Here is a 23,506-nt window from a genome sequence, read left to right as displayed (position 1 = left end):
TAACTTGAGACACATGAAATTGAGAGGCACTCCTAAATACTACTGAAGTAATTAAAATGGATTAAAATTAAAAACTGATTAACCTTTCAGGGCCCCTGGGTGGCTCAGTCAGTTAAGTGCACAACTCTTAATTTTGGCTCAGTTCATGATCCCATAGTTCGTAGGTTCAAGCCTCGCATCAGGCTCTGTGCTGGCAGCATGGAGCCTGCTTGGTATTTTTTCTCTCTTCGTCTCTCTCTCTCTCTCTCTGTCCCTTCACTGCTCACTCTCTCACCATCTCAAAATAAATAAACATTAAAAACAAACAAAAAACTGAGTAACCTTTCTAAAGAACAAGTTGGCAATGTATCAGTATTTTTTTTTTTTTTAATGTATCAGTATTTTAAAGGTGCATACTCTGCTTTAGCAATTCCACTTCTAGGTTTGTATTCTTTTTTTTTTATTATTTATTTAAAAGTTTTTGTTTTAATATTTGATTGATGCAGGGCTCAATCCCATGAACCGTGAAATCATGACCCGAGCTGAAATCAAGAGTCAGATGCTTGGGGCACCTGGGTGGCTAAGTCAGTTAAGCATCTGACTCTTGGTTTCAGCTCAGGTCATGAGCTTGTGGTTTGTGAGTTCGAGGCCCACATCAGGCTCCGTGTTGACAGTGTGGAGCCTGCTTGAGATTCTCTTTCTCTCTCTCTCTCTCTCTCTCTCTCTCTCCCTGCCCCTCCCCTGCTCATGCTGTTTCTCTCTCTCAAAATAAACTTAAAAAAAAAAAAAAAAAAAGAGTTGGATGCTTAACCAACTGAGCCAGCCAGGCACCTCTAGGCATGTATTCTTTTTAAAAAAATTTATTTACTTATTTTTTAACATTTATTTATTATTGAAAGACAGAGAGACACAGAGAGTGAGCAGGGGAGGGGTAGAGAGAGGGGGAGACACAGAATTTGAAGTAGGCTCCAGGCTCTGAGCTGTCAGCACAGAACCCGACATGGGGCTCGAACTCACAAACTGCGAGATCATGACCTGAGCCAAAGTCGGTCGCTCAACCAACTGAGCCACCCAGGTGCCCCTAAAAAAATTTTTTTTTAAATGTTTATTTATTTCTGAGAGAGAGAGGGAGACAGAACACAAGTGGGGGAGGTGAAGAGAGATTGGGAGGCACAGAATCCAAAGCAGGCTCCAGGCTCTGAGCTGTCAGCACAGAGCCCAACACGGGGCTTGAACTCAGGAACCATGAGATCATGACCTGAGCCAGTCCATCATTTAACCAACTGAGCCACCTAACGTGTCCCTCTAGGCATGTATTCTATGGAAATTATCAAATAGGTGTACAAAGTGTACTAAGTGTACACACATATGTGTATGTGTGTAAGAAGGGTCATCAGAGAGTCCTGTATAATATGGAAACATTGAAAACAATCTACATGCCGACCACCATGGCATTGTTTTAACAGACTACACACAACTAAAAAACTGAGGTACAGCTACATGTGTTGATATAGAAAGATGTCCACGATATATTATTAGGTTAAAAAAAATGAAGGTTTAAAAACAATTTATATAGTATGATTCTATTTTTAAAGCTAAAAATACACATACACATGTATTTAGGTATCTACATATGCAATAGAAAAGAAAAAGACTGGAAGGGTATATTTCAAACTATTAAGAGTGGTATTATTTATGGAAGGTGAGATTTATGACCAAGATTTTACTTTCTGAAGTTAAGGCACAGAAGAGTTAACTTGCAGAGTCCATATTCTTTCTATTATACCATGTTTAATCTTGAAAATTAAGAAAAAAGACTTGACACAGAAAACTATTACTTGGGAATTATCATAATCTAACCAGTGAAATCAATTGATACAAGTTAACTTACTCTTGGGAGCCATTTTTTGACCACAATTAAGTAAAATCTCTCCTTCAGAGAGGGGTCTATCTAAAGTCTCAGTTTCAGTGACAGTAATACTCAAGCTGCTCTCAGTTGTTGATGAATCAGAAGCTGGCATCTGTATGAGGGAAGGGACATTGGTGGCAGCAGAAAGTGGCATAAAAGGAACTGGAGGTTCTGGAGGTGCAGGCTGAGCAGGGAAATCTACACTCTCAGGTTCTTCATCCTTGGCCACAGACATTACACTAAGAAGAAAAAGACATATTGTGAACTTATTAGGTCACTGAAAGCCTATATTAATTTTTATATAAAAAACAGATTCAAAGAGCTCCTTTAGCAAAGTATTTCTATAATCTGCACTACTGTAATTACCAAGATTTATTTTTCCAAAATTGTTTTCATGCTTTAATCATAGGCCATCTTGAAAGTTGTACCATCTCTACGACAAATTTACAAGGTGATATAAAAGTTAACTGGTCATTGTAAATGAAGATTCATTCACTCTGGGGAGAAATCATTTTCTATTTTACTAACAATATTATAACAATATATACCTTTAATCTGTTTCATAAAAAGATCTTTTAAAATGATAATTGAAGGTATAAATAAATTTGGTGAATTTTTTTAAAACTTGAAGTTTATGAAACTTCTTTCTACTAAAGTATAAAGTAGCTTATGGTTTATAAAACTTCATTTATCATTTCTGATGTTTTTAATGGGTCACATATGTCAACTTAAGATGAAATGCAGTTACTGAAAGTAAATATGTTATCATTTACATAGCTCTTGGGTGAAGTTCTTCTTGAAGAGAGTTAGGATTCTCTTCTTCCAGGGGCAGGTCTCCATCACTCCATGGCTTAGCACGCCCTGGGCCTGAGATCTTCAATTTCTCAATGGAAATCTCTGACAAAGTTGGGGTAAGAGCTGCTGCAGGAGGAGGTGTAGTAGCAGGAGTAACTGTTGGAGTATTAACAAGTGTGATGGCAGACATATCATTTCCTAAAGATTTTTTGTTTAAAGAGAAAGGAAAAGATAAAAGTCAATAAACACTCCATAGGAAGGCAAGATACGTTGTTTCAGGAATCTCTTAATATTTTGGCATACAAATAATGATGATAATAATTAATAATAATAATAATGGCTAATAATGGGGAAATTCCCAGGTTTATTTAGTAAAGGATAAGAAAACAATCTTGAAAAGATATCACTTTTAATACTACCATGAACTTAAAAGCAGTATAAGTGTGCATTAGATAATATACTCTTTTTTTGGGGGCGCCTGGGTGGCGCAGTCGGTTAAGCGTCCGACTTCAGCCAGGTCACGATCTCGCGGTCCGCGAGTTCGAGCCCCGCGTCAGGCTCTGGGCTGATGGCTCGGAGCCTGGAGCCTGTTTCCGATTCTGTGTCTCCCTCTCTCTCTGCCCCTCCCCCGTTCATGCTCTGTCTCTCTCTGTCCCAAAAATAAATAAAAAACGTTGAAAAAAAAAATTAAAAAAAAAAAAGATAATATACTCTTTTTTTTAATAGTTTTTTGTTTTTGTTTTTTTTAAGTAATTTCTTTGCCCAACATGGGGCTCAAACTCACGACCCTGAGATCAAGAGTTGCATGCTCTACTGACTGAGCCAGCCAGGTACCACTAGGAAATTAAGAAACCAATTTCTTTGTCTCTTTACAAGAAAAAATGATTTACTAAAACCTAGTAAACAGTAGGTATGTACATATTAATCCATAAAACATAAAATAAACCATGAAATCTTATTTAGTAGTTATTAGATTAAAACTAAGTTATAGAAATAAGGTTTCTACCTTTTTCAGCAAATATTTCTTTCACAGGAATAGCTAAATCATGATCTGAATCATAGGGAGAAGAATCTGGAGTTTTTACCAACACACTCTCCTTAGGAGGTGATGAAGGTGAACGAGGAGGAGTTGGTTGTGGGGTAGGCACTGGGGTACACACTCTTGCCTAAAATAAAACAAGACAAACGGTGCTTATAATCACCCATATAAAGGTAATGTAAAACAATGCAATAAGCTCATTTAGAGATTAACAGAATTTAAATGGAGGGGAAGAAATGGAGCCCTAACTTCCCTGGCTCTTGAACTTCTTCTAGCTGCTAAGTTTCAAGACTAGCCTGCAGAAAGCCTCAGGCCATTAAAATAGCTCTGACTCTGAAGTAGGCCCCAAAGAAATCAGAAGCTCGCTCTTCTAATATTGATAGGAAGACACAGCTGAATATACAGCTGAAGATCAAATGCAAACACAAGCTGGGTAGGCCATGTAACAGAAAGGAAGCATTTTAACTGACAAGATATCAAGAGCAGCTTTTTAGCACAAAAGATCACAGCCTGTAAAAAGCAATGGAAGGATAAAAAAAAAGTAGGGGGGGTTGAAATGAAGACAATATGGAGATAGAAATACCGGGGAAGAAAAAAGTAAACACTTTAAAATTGATTTGTTAAATGTGTAATCATTCAAATGGGTCACAATTCAAAAAAGTACACAAGAAAGATAATGAGTATTAAATCTCCTTTCCTAGCCATGTCCCATCCACCTAGTTCCCTTCCCCTGAGTCATCAAACATAATCTTGACTTAAATCATGTCTACAGATTATCGACAGAACAATTTCCTAAAAGTGGGACTGCTGTTTAAAGGGTTAACTGCATTTTTTATTTGAATACATATTGCCAAATTTCCCTCTACAGGGTTATGTTATTGTGCACTAATCACAAGAAGATATGAGAATTCCCATTTCCCCAAAGTTTTCTACACAATGGCATTATCAAACTTTCAGAGTTTTACCAATATAATCAGTAGAAATGAGGTTTCGGTGATTTTTTTTCTTATTATCAATGATATTGACCGCCTTTTTATACGTATATGGGCCATTTGTATTTCTTTTCTGTGTGTGAACTATCTAGACATGTCTTTTACCTATTTTTTTAATACACTGTCTTTTTCTCCTCATTCTAAAACATCCTTATATAGGAGGGTAATTAGCCTTTATTCTGTACTCTGAGTTGAAAATTGATATACAATTTAGAAACCACAAAGTGTATTAAAAATTCTACAGCACTGCTTAATAATTAGCATATTCTCAACTCTTATTTTTAAATGAAAGAAATACACTGTTTTTTTTTTCTTCTTGGCTGCATAAAACTACAGCAACAAATGCACTGTTTTCAAATATAATGCCACTTGACCATCATCATGAGAGGATCTCAAGGTATTCTACTAGTATTAGTAATGGATAATGATGATAAACAGTTATTGAGTACCAAATTCTAGACACAAGATTAAGCTATTTTCATTCATCATCTCACTGTATCTTCCACAAAATCTTGGCTAAAAAGATAATAGTATGATAAAGATACAAGTCTCTCCAAATAAAACCAATCAAAACTGGATCAATTCCCATAAAAATACCAACAAAATCTTTTAAAAGCTAAATTTTAATGTATTTTTGGAAGATCAAAGGCCAAGAAAAGCCATGACAATTCTGAAGATAATGAACAATATGGCAGTGGTGGAAGGGAGCCTGCCCTCCTAGATAGTAAAAAGATTTCTGATAAAGTCTTGGTCATTTGAACTCTATGCATTTTCTCTATAATACTTGAGACTAAAGTAACAGAGCTGAGGGTTCAAATTCAGATCTTCCCAGCACCAAAGTCCATGCTCTTAACAACTGTATATACTGCCTATTTATACTGATTTTTCTACATTTTCTCATTTAATCACCCTCATGAGAGTATATGCAGCATACAGGCAGAAAGCAAACCAGTGTAATTAGTACAGAGAAAACCATAACCCCAACAACATCTGCACTGCTTGCATTACCAATGAACTAAGTAAGAAAGCGCAAACCCAAAGTATGTACCTAATCTCGTGCATAATCACATCACATCAATTACATTATACCATCTCCATAAAATTCAAATATGTAACTTTATGCTGTTTTTTCAAGTTTATTTTAAGAGAGAGAGAGCACGTACATGTGTGTGTGCAGGGGAGAGGCAGAGAGAGAGGGAAAGAAAGAGAATCCCAAGCAGGCTTTGCACTGTCAGTACAGAGCCCGACTCAAGGCTTGAACTCCCAAACCACAGATCATGACCTGGGCCGAAATCAAGAGTCAGACACTTAATTGACTGAGCCGCCCAGGCGCCCCTGTAACTTCATGTTTATACCTCAAATGACTTAGTTTAAATGTTTCACCTATATAAAATGATGCCCTCATGATCTATGAAATCAGAAGTGACTACAAAGTTTTAAACAGCTGATAGTAGTATAGAGTCCATATATATATATAACATGTATAATTCCATGTTGCTATAATAGATTAGAAACTAACACAGTATGGCTGATGAAACAAACAACAACAAAAGAACATAAACTATATTTTATTTTAAAGATTAAAAATATGTTTATATAATAACCAAAAGCAACATGTGACCATTGGCTATATCTTGAATCAAAAAAAAAAAAAAATCCTATAAAGGTTATTTTGGAACAATAGGGAGATTTGAATATGGACTCTAAATTACATAGTATTAACATATCAATGTTAAATTTCTTCAGGAGTATGATGATGGCATTTTGATTATGTAAGAAAGTATCTTCTTTTTGAGATATTGCTGATGATCAGAAGTAAAGTGTCATGATACCTGCAACTTTCAAATGATTTTTAAAGAGTATGTAACATATAAAGACAGATAAAACATGTCAAAAAGTTATCAATCGGGAGCTCTTGGGTGGCTCAGTCGGTTAAGCGTCCAACCCTTGATTTCAGCTCAGGTCGTGATCTCATGGTTTGTGCGTTTGAGCCCCACATCTGTGCTGTCAGTACAGAGCCTGCTTGGGATTCTCTTTCTCTGCCCCTCCTCGGCTTGCTCTCTTTCTCTCAAAATAAAAAAAAGTTATCAATTGGTAACTACTAGGTAGAAAGTATACAGATTTTCATTGTATCATACTTTCAACTTTTCTATACATTTAAAAGTTTTTAAAATACAATGCTGGGGAAAATATTACTATAATACCATAGCAACAACAAAAAATCAATCTCCACCACAAACTATAATCTTATTACAACACCTAATTTACAATTTGTCCATGGTATTTTTTTTAATGTTTATTTATTTATTTTTGAGAGAGAGAGCGTGAGCGAGCAAGCAGGGGAGGGGGAGAGAAAGAGAATCCCAAGCAGGCTTTGTGCTGTCAGTGCAGAGCCCAACACAGGGCTCGAAGTCACGAACCATGAGATCACAACCTGAGCTGAAATCAAGAGTCAAGATCCTCAACCGAATGAGCCACACGGGCACTCCCATCTTACTGGTTTTTAAGAGACGTATCAAAAATTCCCCAGGACTCCAAGTCATGAAAGGAAAGTCACTCCTACCGGCAAGTATGTGTTGCTTGTTGAAACATCTCCAGAAACACTTGGGGCAGCAGGCCCTTGCTTTTTTGCTTCTCTATCACCCAGCATGACAGCAATGGTCTCAGCAAGAGCTTCGTTCACAAAATGGCTAATCATGTCTGAATTCACAGGAACCCCAGCATCAACAAAAAGCTGGAGGACACCATTGCTTGTTCCTGCCACTAAAAAAAAAAAAAAAAAAAAAAAAGAAAGAAAGAAAGAATTTCAAAATAAGCATGTAAGAAACATACCTGCAATCCAAATCTTAATTCTTAAAATTTTAGAGATGCACACTGGGTGTTATATATAAGTGATGAATTCTACTTCTGAAACCAATATTATACTGTATGTTAACTAAAATTTAAATTAAAAAAAAATTTAGAGATGCAAACATCTGTGTTTAAGGGGGTAGGAGGAAGAATAAAAATGAAAATACAAAATTATTTATTACAAAAGAGACTAAGATGACAACTTACATAATGAACATCCTTTCTAAACAAATCAAAAGAGTGAGGAAAACACCCAGGTGAAAACTTTACTCACATGGCCTCTTCCCTACCACTTCAGAATTTAGTGATGGAAAGGATTTGCAGTCACTTAAATGTTCTCATCTGAAAACAACTCACATTTATTTCCAAGGGTAGGGTAACAGGAAACCCTATGACAGATCTTGGCCAAAACACAAAGACACAATGACTTTGGGGGATTTTAGAGAAACAGTAGCTGCTTTATAAATATGAAAACAAACCTTCCTTCTTTATAGTTTCAGATACATCAGTTACCAGCACTACAGACTAAACCTACTCAAACTTGTATAGTGGTTTACATGCTTGATATCAGAAGCTATATAGGTAGGCATATTAATATTCCAAATAGGTAATACTTTTCATTTGTAAAAATGTTCATAAAATGCAGTAAAAAACTTCCTTAACAGACTTTACTAGATTTAAAGTGGGTATATTTCTAAAGCTCTGTGTAGAGAACATGTAAACAATGATCTATACAATTTGATGGAGATGTCATCTCTCCAAAGAGAACTTCTTAATTAGTACAACTAAGGCAGCAATATCCAGAATTCCCTAAAAAGTGAGTACAGGTGTTTTAGGATCATTTGTTGAGGGACAAGTAACAGCAATTTACTCTATAGTTACCATATTAAAGATTGTCAAATTTCAAATTTATATTTGGCAGTATATGTAGATATATCTTTTCAGTTCTCATAATTTATTGTTTTAGCATGACCAGAAATCAGAACATCTCTGTTATAAAAGCCAAAAGCCCTACCCAGATGTAGGCAAAACAAAAACAAACACATATGCTTTTAAATAGAAAACAGTAGGATCTAAAAATCCAGTTTGGAAATTTTAAGATTTTCATCCAGGAAAACAAATTTCCTGGATAACTTTGTTGGTCATTTTTTTCTTCCTTCCAAAAAGTGATGAAAGAAAACCTGGGGTGGTAGCAGTGGAGGAAGCATTCAAATTATACTAAACAGGAAGAATTAGCCAAATGCAACAATCAGTTGTGTGGAGTGAAGTTAGAAAATTCTGTATTAATGTAAACAGAAACAAAGAAAGAGCAGGTCGGGTTAGAAAAATGAGATACATTTGGGATACGTCAAGTTTGAGATGCCAGTGGAGCATCAAGTAGAATGTTCATCAACAAACCAAACTGCAAACTCGCAGCCTAGATGTGTGGCTTAGGAGTCATCAACTGACCAAGGGTAACAAATGGCAAAAAGAGACTGGAAAAAAAAAAACACAGAAAAGAAAGAAGACACAGCACAGAAACTTAGGGAAAATTTTTATTCAAGTAACAGGAAGAAAAAGATGAGGAATAAAGTCCTAGAGAAATAAAAAAGGTGGGAGGAACAAGAACAGAATAGATTCTAAGAAACCAAAACGAGGAGGACATTTTAAGAATTAGAGGTGGTCGAGAGTGCTCATGCTAGAGCCACGTAGGAAGATAAGAATTTGGAAAAAAGGTTATTCTTAACAATCAAATTCTGTGAGAGAGGAGTTTCATTAGGGGAAGGGCAGAAAGCTCTGTAAGGACTAAAGACAAAGTGGCAGTGAGAAAGTAAAAGCTGTAAATATGGACTCAAGTCTAGGATTTAGGCAGTTAAAAGACAGTCTAGTCTATGGAGGAAGAAAAGTAGGTAATTCTGGATGAGAGAGAAGAGGGAAAAAAAGAGGTAATAATATATAGGAATGTTTAAAAAAGAAGAACAACAAAGTTGGAGAATTTACACAATCCAATTTCAAGACTTATTTTTAAATTACAATGGGCACCTGTTGGGATGAGCACTGGGTATTGTATGGAAACAAATTTGACAAGAAATTTCATATTAATAAAAAAATAATAAATTACAATAATGTGTGTTATTGACATAAAAATAGACTTGCATATCAAGGGACAGAATAGAAAGCCTAGAAACAGATTCATACATATTTAGCCAACAGATTTTCAGCAAAAGTGTCAAGGCAATTCATCAGGGAAAGGATAATCTTTTCAACAAATAATGCTAGTAACATTAGACTTCCATATACTGAAAAAAAAATCTTTGTATATGGTATAAAGTAGGGATCAAAATTAACTCAAAATGTACCATAGAACTAAATGTATAGTCTGAAGCCATACATCTTCTGGAAGAAAAGATAGGAGAGAAAAGCTTACTGATCTTGAGAAAGATTCATAAGTAATACACCAAAAAAACCACAAACTATAAAAGGAAAGTTGATAAATTAAAATTCATCAAAATTAACCTTTTGGTTTTCAAAAGATAATGTTGAGAAAACAAAAAGGCAAGATAAACTAGGAGAACGTATTTGCAAAATATATCCAACAAAGGACTTGTATCCAGAACAAATAAAGAACTTCTACAACTCACTAACAGGAAGAACACAAAACTCAACTTAAAAATGGGCAAAAGATTTAAAAAGACATTTCACCCAAGTGAGTATAGACATGGCAAATAAGCACATGAAACAATGTACATCATCAGTCATTAGGGAAATGCGCATAAAAATCACAATGAGCTATCTCTACATACTTACAGAATGTCCATAATTAAAAACACTAACAAGACCCAGTGGTGGTGAGGATGTGGAGTGAGTGGAGCGCTGAAACACTGCTGGTTGGGAATGCAAACTAAAACAGCCTCTCTAAAGACATTTAGTAGTTTCTTACAAAGTTAAACATCTATTTGCCATATGACCAAGAGAAATTAAAAGATGTATCTAAAAAATATGCTTGGAAATATCCACATCAGAGCTTTATTTATAATAGCCCCAAACTAAAAGACTACAAATTTCCATCAACTAGTAAATTGATTAACAAATTATGTTACAGCCATATAATGTAATATTACTACATACATAAAATGTGATTGTCAAGCATGATGCTAAATAAGGGCAGACACAAAAAACAACCTACTGTATGTTAACATACATATAAAAATCTAGAAAAGGCAAAAATACAGTAATAGAAGGCAGATCAGTGGTTGTTAGGGCCCAGGAGGCATGGCAAGGAGTTAGGAATGGACTATAAAGTGGCAACGAGGGAACTTTTTGGAATGATGTGTTTTTCTACATCATGATTATGTGGCTAATGTACAGTAGTGTTCTTTTATCAAAACTCATCAAACTGTACACTCAGAATTGGTGAATTTTATGGCAAGTAAACTATACCTCAAAAAAGCTGATAGAAAATGAGGCAGAAGATCAGGGGAAGAGGGGGAGGAGGAAAAGGAAGAAGAAGGAAGGGAAGAAGACAGAAGAAAAGGAAGAGGAAGGAGAATACGAAGAAGAGAATGATATAGGTTCCATAAAGAAAGCGGCTCATTTATCCATTTAGTGAATACCTAAAGTCTTATTAGGTGTCAGTCAGAAGCTAGGCACTAAAGGAGAAACATCCGTAATCCTGAGTAATTTATAGTCTAGTAAGTGAGGCAGATATGTACACCAATCATAATCCAATCTGGTAATTCCATAACAAAGATATATACAAAGTGCTATGGGAAATAATAGAGAGATTTGGGGTGGGAGGGATGCAGGGGTGGAACAATAATAATAATAATAATCTGAATGCTGCGGTATGAAATAAGGGGATGAGAGAACCTCCACTACAGAGAACAGGGAAGGGATTATTAGAAGGAAGAGCTTATCTTTTGTCAGCTGAAGACTACTTGACCTCTAAGATACATAAATCCACGACTTGAAGGTTTTACCCTTTAATAACAAAAAAATTTAAAAGATTCCATTTCACTTACCTATGTCAGAAGTCAATGGTTCACTTGCCTCACTGACTGAAGCACTGACATTAGCTATGGACTGTTGTTGGATTGGAAAGAGCCCAGAGATAATTCTTGACATTATTTCTTGTTCTACCCTGGGGGATAAAAGTTGAGGATTCCTAAATTTGATTGAAATGTATGAAGTGTTAGAAATACCACCCTTAAAAATAAACTTTACCCATGGACACTAACATTTACATATGAAAGTAGTGATTCTGAAAGTTGAATCTGGAGAGAAGAAATAAATCAAATATGTCTCCTAGCAAAATAAACCACATGAAACAGAATCTCCATGTGGGAGATAGCTTTAAATTTGATTTAATGAACTTTCAGATTACTCTAATGAAAAGTTTAACAGACCTCCTAAAGTCATAATAAAGTTTAGGTCAAGAATTATCTGACATATCCTGTACCTAAAATGTTGGGTTCCCTACTTGGAAAGCACCCATATAAAACCACACAAGATAAGAATTAGAAAAGAAGTCCAGCTGCCCCCTCTTCAAAGAACTAAATATACAGACTGTGATACAGGTCATTTTCCTCTTTAAAAGTTAAGATAATTTATTTCCAAGATCACTTTTAGGAAGTAGAGAAAGAAGAGGAGGAAAAAGAAGGGGAACACAAGGACACTGCTTCTGTACATTTCTTTAGAGCAGCCAAGAGGCTGATATAAACTATTATTAAAGAAGTAATAGATATTCATTGTAGATAAATTAGAATATATGTAAAAGTTAAAAAAATAGATAAGGCTCACACATAATCTCAGATTCAGGGACAAACACAACTAACAATTTGGCATATTGTTTTTCAAATTTTTTCCTATGCACATTTATTTTTGAGGGAAGTCTTGTAATTATTAATATCTTTCAACATCACTAAATATTCTTGATTAATATCTTTCAATTTCATTAAATATTCTTCTAAATTTAATCTTGATAACTATTACTATTCAGGTGTTTATTCCATAACTTCTTTAAGGTTTCTCACAGGTAAAAACAGGATAAAAACAGAGTTCATAAGTTTACAGAAGTAACAAGCAGAATAATGCCTTGTTTATACTAAACACTGTATGTGCTAAGTAGTGTATGGTCTAGTAGCAGAACCATAATTATATCCTTAGGATAAATTTCTGGCAGTGAATCACTGGATTAAAGAATATGTACAGAGGCACCTGGCTCATTTGGTGGAGCATGTAACTCTTAATCTTGGGGCTGTAAATTGGAGCCCACACTGAGTATAAAGATTATACTTTTTAAAAAATCTTAAAAAAGAAAAAAGAATATGTACATTTTTAAGGCTTTTGTTACTTAACAATAGCCTCTTTTGCCATAATAGAAAGCCAAAACATAAATATTCAAGAAAAGAAACAATACCTTCAACAACTAGTTAAAACCCTCACATCACATCAAAGAGTTTACAGTAACTGTAGCAAAGGAAAGTTTAATAAACAAAAGAAAACAAGGAAGATTTCCAGCCAAAACTTAATACTTTATATTTCCTACTACGATTCTGTTTACACCAACACTACTGTAAACTCACCACTGAATTAAGCTATTTTCCAATGTTTCTTTTCTCTGAATTACTTTATCCAGAATATCAGTAGTGGGCTGAACAGTAGAAACAACTGGCGGAAAAGGAGGACCATTATATTTTGTAGAAACAACTTTAACACTTCTGTTAAACTCCAGAATTGGTTCAGAGTATTCTGGAATTTCATCGGATTTTTCCTCTTCCTGGTAATAATAATAATAAAAATAAAACCTATAATATTTCTGTATCTGTTTAACATTTACTGGTGACAAGTATAGACAGGGAACTTATGTCAGTGAATTAACCAACACTTCTACATTAATCAACCGCATTTCTAATTAGGCGGTATCATATTATTTATGATATATACACATTTGTCATACAAATCAAATTGAAGACCCTTAATTATATAATTATTTTAAAACCGAATATTCATTTTAAGCAGTCATAAAACAAATTAGATAACATGGTTATTCCTGCATAAAACACTTCAAAATTTCCCTCTATAAATTTATTAATTTATTATCATAATAAAACTGATGTTTCCAAATAGAACTGCTTCTTCTTTCTGAAACTAAAATTTACATTTACATATGTAGGTAGGTTATCTTACACATTATTTGTACCATCACATCATGATCAAAGGACTTACTTCTGAAATTTTTAAAATTTTCATTATGAAAATATCATATATGCTTAAAAGTACACAAAATAGTGCTTGTACACTGTATCTGTTATGTATAAATTACACATATCCCATTTATCTGTTCCCCAGCTTTAACAATTATCAACTCAGCTAAATTGTGTGATCTATACTCTCCATCTTCTTTACCCTTCACATAAAATTTTGAAATAAATCATAGATATCATTTTACCTGTAAATAATTTAATATGAGTATCAAAAAAATTAGGACTCTTTAAAAATTCTAACTAGGGGCGCCTAGGTGGCTCAGTCAGTTAAGCATCCAACTTAGGCTCAGGTCACAATCTCACAGCTTATGGATTCTATCCCCGTGTAGATATTAAAAAAAAATTTTTTTAAAGAATATTAAGAGATCTGCAATGTATTAAAGTTTTTTGTTCACTGGTATGTCTTCTCATGTGAACACCACATGAGTGTTTCAAAGACAAGAATCTTATTTATCTTTATATGTCTAAGGCCTAGCAAAGACATTTGACAACTATTTTTTTCAATGTACAAGTGAAAGGAATAGTTTTAGAAATAGCAAATAGTTTGGGGTTCAAAGACAAGTGTTTCTACCTCGGCTTTGCCACTTAGTAGTTGTGGGCTTCATTTCCTGATGGGAGGATATTTATTGAGTTACAATCTTTACTTAGTTATTTTGTTTGTTTATTTTTTAATGTTTATTTATTTTTGAGAAAGAAAGCACGAGTGGGGGAGCGGCAGAGAGAGGGAAACACAGAACCCAAAGCAGCTCCAGGCTCTGAGCTGTCAGCACAGAGCCCAAGGTGGGGCTCCAACCCAACTTTGATCAACTGTCCAAAGATAAGGCTGGGAAACTAACACAGATCATCCAGCAGAAGGACGTGTAGATACAAGCTCTTCACGCTAGAATTCTAGCATTGGCTTAACCAACGGAGCCAACCAGATTCCCCATGATCTCTTAATATTCTAAAACAGGGTTTGATTTAATGATGAACAAAACTGGTCTTAGTTCTGAAAGTTCTGAAAGAAATATGAACAAATGTCTTTATTTCTTTTTTTTTTTTAATATATGAAATTTATTGTCAAATTGGTTTCCATACAACACCCAGTGCTCATCCCAAAAGGTTCCCTCCTCAATACCCATCACCCACCCTCCCCTCCCTCCCACCCCCCATCAACCCTCAGTTTGTTCTCAGTTTTTGTTTTGTTTTTTTTTTAACGTTTTATTTATTTTTGAGACAGGGAGAGACAGAGCATGAACAGGGGAGGGTCAGAGAGAGGGAGACACAGAATCCGAAACAGGCTCCAGGCTCTGAGCGGTCAGCACAGAGCCCGACGCGGGGCTCGAACTCACGGACCGCAAGATCATGACCTGAGCCGAAGTCGGACGCTTAACCAACTGAGCCACCCAGGCGCCCCTGTTCTCAGTTTTTAACAGTCTCTTATGCTTTGGCTCTCTCCCACTCTAACCTCTTTTTTTTTTTTTTCCCCTTCCCCTCCCCCATGGGTTTCTGTTAAGTTTCTCAGGATCCACATAAGAGTGAAACCATATGGTATCTGTCTTTCTCTGTATGGCTTATTTCACTTAGCATCACACTCTCCAGTTCCATCCACGTTGCTACAAAAGGCCATATTTCATTCTTTCTCATTGCCACGTAGTATTCCATTGTGTATATAAACCACAATTTCTTTATCCATTCATCAGTTGATGGACATTTAGGCTCTTTCCATAATTTGGCTATTGTTGAGAGTGCTGCTATACACATTGGGGTACAAGTGCCCCTATGCATCAGTACTCCTGTATCTCTTGGATAAATTCCTAGCAGTGCTATTGCTGGGTCATAGGGTAGGTCTATTTTTAATTTTCTGAGGAACCTCCACACTGCTTTCCAGAGCGGCTGCACCAATTTGCATTCCCACCAACAGTACAAGAGGGTTCCCATTTCTCCACATCCTCTCCAGCATCTATAGTCTCCTGATTTGTTCATTTTGGCCACTCTGACTGGCGTGAGGTGATATCTGAGTGTGGTTTTGATTTGTATTTCCCTGATGAGGAGCGACGTTGAACATCTTTTCATGTGCCTGTTGGCCATCCGGATGTCTTCTTTAGAGAAGTGTCTATTCATGTTTTCTGCCCATTTCTTCACTGGGTTATTTGTTTTTCGGGTGTGGAGTTTGGTGAGCTCTTTATAGATTGAACAAATGTCTTTAAATTCTATTGACATATTATTATTCAAGCAGGTTCTATGATCTTTTCCCATCCATCATAGTTCATTTCCTCCTATTTTTCCCTTTCTCCTATATTACCATTTCTATCATTTCTATAACTCTTCCTGTTATACGGGCTCTTCTCTTGGATTTTAGACCCCTCACAACTTTTTCCCTCAATATGAACTAACTGGTGACCTTGCCAATAATCCAGAAATCAAACAGATAAATGTAACAAAATAAAGAAAGGACAGATTGGAGGGAGGGAAGCCAAAGGAAATGGAATGGAGGAAGAAAACAGGAAGCAGGAGAGATGAGATATAGATGGGAAATAGCTGATAATCATTAAGCTTCCTTGAGGCAGCTAGGTGATATAGATGAAGAGAACACTGTACTATACAATAATAACCATAATTTTAAAGTAATATATATTTATCTAAAAAGTAAAGGGAAGTTTCTCAAAGCACTGTAACATAATATTGATGGTCAAAATATACTCAAAACATCAGGAACACGGCAAGGATGTGTCCTCTCACCAGTCCTTTTCAACACTGTACTAAGTCCTTGCTAATACAAATAGACAATAAAAGGAAATAAAAGGTATTGGGAAGGAAGAAATAAAACGATCTTTGCAAAGGAAATGATTGTTTATGCAGACATTCTATTGTCTACGTAGACATGTCTATATAGATTAATCTATTTAGAACTAGAAGAAAAAACAACTCCTGGAACTAATTATTGATTATAACAAGTTTGCAGGATACAAGGTCAACATAAAAATATCAATCATTGTCCTATATGCCAACAATGAACAAGTGGAATCTGAAATTAAAAACAAATACCATTTGGGGCGCCTGGGTGGCTCAGTCAGTTAAGCGTCCGACTTCGGCTCAGGTCACGATCTCACAGTCTGTGAGTTCGAGCCCCGCGTCAGGCTCTGGGCTGATGGCTCAGAGCCTGGAGCCTGCTTCCGATTCTGTGTCTCCCTCTCTCTCTGTCCCTCCCCCATTCATGCTCTGTCTCTCTCTGTCTCAAAAATAAATAAAAACATTAAAAAAAATAATAATAAAATAAAATAAAAACAAATACCATTTACATAAGCATCCAAAAAAAAAAAAAAAAAGAAATACTTTAGAATAAATCTAACAAAACATGTACAAGAACTATTTGAGGGAAAGTACAAAATTCTAATGAAGGAAATCAAAGAAGAACTAAATCAATAAAGAGATATTATACTATATTCTTAGATAGGAAGACTCAATATTGTCAGGATGTCAGTTATTCCCAACTTGATCTATATATTCAAAGCAATGCCAATAAAAATCTCAACAAGCTATTATGTGGTTATCAACTGACTCCAAAATTTATATGGAGAGGCAATAGAACTAGAATAGCCAACATAATATTGAAGGCGAAGAATAAAGTTGGAGGACTGACACTATTCAACTTTAATATTTACTATAAATCAGTAGTAATCAGGGGCGCCTGGGTGGCGCAGTCGGTTAAGCGTCCGACTTCAGCCAGGTCACGATCTCGCGGTCCGTGAGTTCGAGCCCCGCGTCAGGCTCTGGGCTGATGGCTCGGAGCCTGGAGCCTGTTTCCGATTCTGTGTCTCCCTCTCTCTCTGCCCCTCCCCCGTTCATGCTCTGTCTCTCTCTCTGTCCCAAAAATAAATAAAAAAACGTTGAAAAAAAAAATTTAAATCAGTAGTAATCAGGAGAGTGTGGTATTGATGAAAGAACAGTCAAAGAGAAGAATGGAACAGAATAGAGAGCCCAAAAATAGAACCACATAAGTATAGTCAACCGATCTTTGACAAAGGAGCAAAGGCAATACAATGGAGCAAGGATAGTCTTTTCAACAAATAATACTGAACAACTGGACACCTACAGGGAAAAAAAATGAATATAGACACAGACTTTATACTTTCCACAAAAATTAACTCAAAATGGATCCTAGACTAATTGTAAAACACAAAACTATAAAAGTCCTAGAAGAGAACATAGGAGAAAAATGAGATAACTGCAGGTATAGCAATGACTTTTTAGATATGCCACCAAAGGGGTGATCCATGAAAGAAAAAATCAGCTGGACTTCATTCAAATTAAAAACTTCTGCTCTGTGAAAGACAACATCAAGAGAATAAGAAGACAAACTGCAAACTAGGAGAAATATTTGCCAAAAGACAAACTGATAAAGAACTCTTATTCAAAATATACAAAGAACTCTTAAAACTCAACAATAAGAAAACAACCCAATTTTGAAAATAGCACTCATCAAAGAAGATATGCAGATGGAAAATAAGCATATGAAAAGGTGCTCCACATCATATGTCATCAGAGAATACAAATTAAAACCACAATGAAATACCACTACATAAAATCTGGCCAAAATCCAGAATACTGACAGCATCAAATGCTGACAAGGATGTGCAGGTGCTGGTGGGAAATGGTACAGGTGCTGGTACAGGAAAATGGTACAGCTACTTTGGCAAACAGTTTAGTGGCTTCTTATAAATCTGAACATACTTTTACCATACAATCCAGCAATCATCCTCCCTAATATTTACCCAAAGGAGTTGAATACTTATGTCCACACAAAAATCTGCGCACAAATGTTTATAGCAGCTTTATGCATAACTGCCAAAACTTAGAAGCAACCAAGATGTCCTTTAGTAGGTGAACAGGTAAATAAATGTGATATAAACAATGGAATATTATTCAAAACTAAAAAGAAATAAGCTACTAAGTCATGAAAACATGGAGGAAGCTTACATGCATATTAGCAAGTAAAAGAGGACAATCTAAAAAGGCTACACACCATATGATTCTAAGTATATGACATTCTGGAAAAGGCAAAACTATGGAGACAATAAAAAGATCAGTGGTTGCCAAGGATTGGACATGAGTCAGGAAGGAAGGAACAGGTAGAACACAAAGGATTTCAGGGCAGTGAAAATACTCTGTATGATACTATAATGACGGATACATTTGTTCAAGCCCATGAATATACATACATCATCAAGAGTAAACTCTAGGGCAAACTATGGACTTTGAGTGATTAAGATGTGTCAGTGTAGGTTCATCAATTTTAACAAATGTTCCACTCTAGTGGGGGATGTTAATAGCAGGGGAGTCTATGCATGTGTGGGGGTAGAAGGTATATGGGAAATCTCTGTACTTCCCTCTTATTTTTGCAGTTTTAGTGAACCTAAAACTGCCCTAAAAAATAATAATAATAGTCTTTAAAGAAAAGATAATCATGTAAAAGAATGCTGGTAGAAAAATAATTTCTCATGGTTTCTAAGCCTTGTTACCTGTATGATATCAATTACTTCATCAAAGTTCGTTCCTGGAAACTTCACCTCTTCTTCATCTACCTTCATAAATTCTGAATTCTAAGAAAACATTTTTGAAAAGATTTTGTTGTGCTTAATATATTTTTAATTCATATATAATTTATCATATTTCTACCCACAACATAAACTTGTCATTTCATGGTCCTATTTTTAAATTTTAATATCCTGTTTAGAATTGATTTCATTAAGTAAATGAAATTCAAGATAGTCCTCAAGCCATCAAATTTCATCTCAATAGCTATCAAAAATTAAATATAAGTTTCTGTCAATGACTCCACCAACAATGCAATTTAAGTCAATTGATAAAGTTGATAGGACTGTAATTTCTCTCCTAGAGTTAAAGTGTTTATATGTTAGATATATAAGTACACATATATACACATTCACAAAAATACAGATACAGAATCAAATAAATTAGAAAGATAGTTATTTTAGAAATTTAGCCTCTAGGCTTCACTTGATATAATCCAGTCCCCAAAACCATATTAGCTCCTTCCTGAGAGCAGAATGATAAACAGTCGAAAAAATTATTTGTAATCATATGTTTTAATAAACATCTGGTGAAAAAAATCACTGATGAAAAAATTCAATTAGGCATAATTGCCATTTAGGGTCAGTTCTATTTTACTATTTCGGATCGTGAAAAATTGTTGGTGTTCTCCCTCTCCTTAAAATTGTATCCTTGATGACATTTGCTTACAATAGATGAAAGCTGGGGGAAATTACAGTATTATTTCACTGTATAGTAAAGTTAGAGCTTCATTATTCAATAGCAAATAAATACTAGGGAGAAATGCCAATTTTTGCATCGTATCAACACTATATTGAAAAAGCAACATCCCAAATCATGAACTCCAAACGTGACTATGAATTCACATTCAGGAACCTATAATTTAATTCCTTGTTTAAATCAAGTTTCTTCTCCAAAGAGATAGAAATCCTCTATTCATATATGAGAGTCTTACAACTTAAGTTACACATAAAAAGTTACACTAAGGATTATCACTTTCACAGTGTTTATAAACACAAGGATCTTAAAACCAACTTCCTTTTTCAAGTTCATCAGCAATTCCAGATTAATTTTGAATCCTTTCCTTAAAACCAAAATTATTATAATAGATTATAATTATAATGGGAGACTTTTCATGGAGTAATATTAAACTCCATAGTCAGAAATTACTCAAAACTAGAAGATAAATTTCTGAATACCTGTATCCAGGTTTTCAGAGGAGGACGTGCTTCTTTGGGACTAGTCAGAGATGAGTCGACATCAGCACTACCATTCGAAATGCTATCAATATCCACATTGGGTAACACCTGAAACGGAACATAACATCCAGTTTATCATTTTGACTCAAATATTTGTCAATCTATACATTAATAACATATACTTTTTATTGCGAAGTCAATGGATGACAAATTTTTTGAGTTATGAAAGCATATTTTACAAAATTTAGAAAATAAAGGGGAACACACAAAATCCTACTATCTTTATTTTTTTAATGTTTATTTTTGAGAGAGAGAGAGAGAGCAAGCAGGAAAGGGGCAGAGAGAGAGGGAAACAGAGAATCCCAAGCAGGCTCCATGCTGTCAGCACAGAGCTTGACATGGGGCTTGGACTCATGAACTGTAAGATTACGACCTGAGCTGAAATCAAGAGTCAGATGTTTAACCGACTGAGCCACCTTCAAAATCCTAACACCTTAAATTATTTTCACTCTTCCTTTTATCTTTTTACTATGTACTCATGTATGGCTAAAATCTAACATAGTTTCATTTCATTTTTTTTTTTTTTAATGTTTGTTTATTTTTGAGAGAGAGGGAAAGAGCACAAGCAGGGGAGGGGCAGAGAGAGAGGGGGACAGAGGATCTGAAGCCGGCTCTGTGCTGACAGCACAGAGCCCTGCAGAGCTCAAATTCATGAACTGTGAAATAATGACCTGAGCCAAAAGTTGGACGCTTAACCAACTGAGCCATCCAGGTGTCCCCAAAATAATTTCATTTCTGATTTCTCATTGTAATTAAAGTCATAAGCACCTTTCTTGATTCCATAGAATCTTCATAATTATATATTTTTTAAGTTCATATTTTTATTTTTGAGAGAGAAAGAGACTGCAAGCACAAGTTGGGGTGGGACTGAGAGAGAGGGAGAGAGACAATCCCAAGCAGGCTCTGTACTGTTAGTGCAGAGCCCATTGTGGGGCTCCAAACCACAAACTGTGAGATGATGACCCGAGCTAAAATCAAGAGTTGGACACTTAACTGACTGAGCCACCCAGCTCATAATTATATTTTAAATAACTGTGAATTTCAACAAATATACATGCCTTAATTATTTAACCACTTTTCTGTTGGCAAACATTTAAGATATTACTAGTATTTCCACTATTATACATATCACCATAAAAAACTTCTTCATACATACAGGGTTTTTTTACCCCTAAGCTTTGAATTATTTCATTATGCTAGATAGACAGAGACTAGATTAAATTCCGGAGTCACTAACCATAAATATTTAAAAGTCTTGGTAATTAATGCCAAAATGCAACCCAAACAAGTTCTATTTAATGTCATCAAAAACAGGGGTGCCTGGGTGGCTCAGTTGGTTAAGCAGCCGAGTTGGCTCAGGTCTTGGCTCAAGTCATGATCTCATGGTTCGTGAGTTTGAGCCCCGCCTGGGGCTCTCTGCTGACAGCCTGAAGCCTGGAGTCTGCTTCAGATTCTGTGTCTCCCTCTCTCTCTGTGTCTCCCCTACACACATTCTGTGTCTCTTTCTCTCAAAAATAAACATTAAAAAATTAATGTCATCAAAAACATAATTATGTTTTACCGCTTTGTCCAATTAAATAATATAATTGTTTAAGTAATAAGTTTTTAAATGGAAGTATATCATTGTTATTTTAATTTGCATTATCTTGGTGACCAGAAAGATTGAAATTACTCATTTTCTTGGTTATAAACTGTATTTCCTTTTCTGTATTTATGTTCTTTGAATATTTCCAGATTTGCAACTGCTTTCTTATTAATTTATGCAAGTTTTCAGATTTAAAAATTGATCCTTTCTAGCATATTCCTTTCATCTATTCTCACTGTAGTTTTCCTTTTTGTATCGGAATTTTTTACATTAACTTCAGTTTTAGATTTTATAGATTCAAATCTATTCTCTTATCATATGTAGGTTTTCTTTTCTCATATTCAGACTTAACTTTAGCCTTGATAAAAATTCCATGCAATTATCTTCTAATTTTGTTGTTTTTATGTTTTACAGTTATACTTTCACCTATTGCCTATTTAGAATTCATGTGCCATACAGTAAGAGGTTAGAGTCTTAAACTGATCTATTTTCCACATTGTTAACTAATTATAAAATATTCCGCTTACAAGAATCTTATTGCCCACTGATATATGAAGTATCTACCACAGACTAGACTCTTTTTTTAAATTATTTTATTTTTTTAAGTTTATTTATTTATTTATTTGACGCAGGGCTAGATCCCACGAACTATGAGATCATGACCTGAGCCAAGATCAAGAGTTGGACACATATATGCTAACAAACTTGGATGAAAATTTAAAAAATAAATTAAATTAAAATTAAAAAAAAAAAAAGAGGACACATAGCTGACTGAGCCACCCAGAGCCTCTCTTTTTCAAATAACCAAAGCTATTATCTGAAATACTTCGTTATACAGGTTCAAATATCAAAATGATCCTTAAATCTTAAGTCATTAAATAGTATCAAGTCATTACATAATCATTAAGTAATATCAAATAAAATATCGAATCATTAAATAATATCAAACATCAAAATGACCCTTAAGTTCAAACTAAAAAAAACAGACAAAAAAATAAAACTCATCCCTTGTGATGGGGCTTTTTAAAATTACAATTTGACTTAAATTATATATTAACTTAGGAAGAATGGAAACTTGAATAATTAATCTTAACATATAAGTTCCCTTTCTATTCATTCAAATCTTGTATATATTTAAAGTCATACTCATTCTTTTAAAATTAATTATAATACACTCTTGAACTGTTCCCTTTGGAATATCATCATGTCACCTGGATATGAATCACTAGTTTAGAACAAGTAGCTTAAATCATGTAGAACAAGGATCGAGATATCATGTTAATATCATAGTTTTAAAGAA

The 23,506-nt window shown here is 34.9% G+C and overlaps 1 protein-coding gene across 9 annotated transcripts in view; it reads right to left on the bottom strand.

Moving 5' to 3' along the window:
• KIAA0586 (KIAA0586 ortholog) overlaps nucleotides 1–23,506 on the bottom strand; it is a 113,931-nt gene that overhangs the window by 53,984 nt on the left and 36,441 nt on the right. For all 9 annotated transcript variants that reach the window (XM_058739169.1, XM_058739173.1, XM_058739168.1 and 6 more), the window contains 8 exons: nucleotides 20,562–20,669; nucleotides 19,311–19,391; nucleotides 13,129–13,322; nucleotides 11,566–11,684; nucleotides 7,278–7,477; nucleotides 3,690–3,849; nucleotides 2,662–2,881; nucleotides 1,871–2,127 (listed from right to left, as the gene is read on the bottom strand). In XM_058739169.1, the coding sequence (XP_058595152.1) occupies nucleotides 1,871–2,127; nucleotides 2,662–2,881; nucleotides 3,690–3,849; nucleotides 7,278–7,477; nucleotides 11,566–11,684; nucleotides 13,129–13,322; nucleotides 19,311–19,391; nucleotides 20,562–20,669 (1,339 nt within the window). The remainder of the gene's footprint in view (nucleotides 1–1,870; nucleotides 2,128–2,661; nucleotides 2,882–3,689; nucleotides 3,850–7,277; nucleotides 7,478–11,565; nucleotides 11,685–13,128; nucleotides 13,323–19,310; nucleotides 19,392–20,561; nucleotides 20,670–23,506) is intronic.

This window comes from Neofelis nebulosa, chromosome 7 (assembly GCF_028018385.1).
Source record: "Neofelis nebulosa isolate mNeoNeb1 chromosome 7, mNeoNeb1.pri, whole genome shotgun sequence".
NCBI classification, from domain to species: domain Eukaryota; kingdom Metazoa; phylum Chordata; class Mammalia; order Carnivora; family Felidae; genus Neofelis; species Neofelis nebulosa.
Note: the sequence above shows the minus strand (reverse complement) of the source record. Positions and strands in the feature narration are given on the sequence as shown.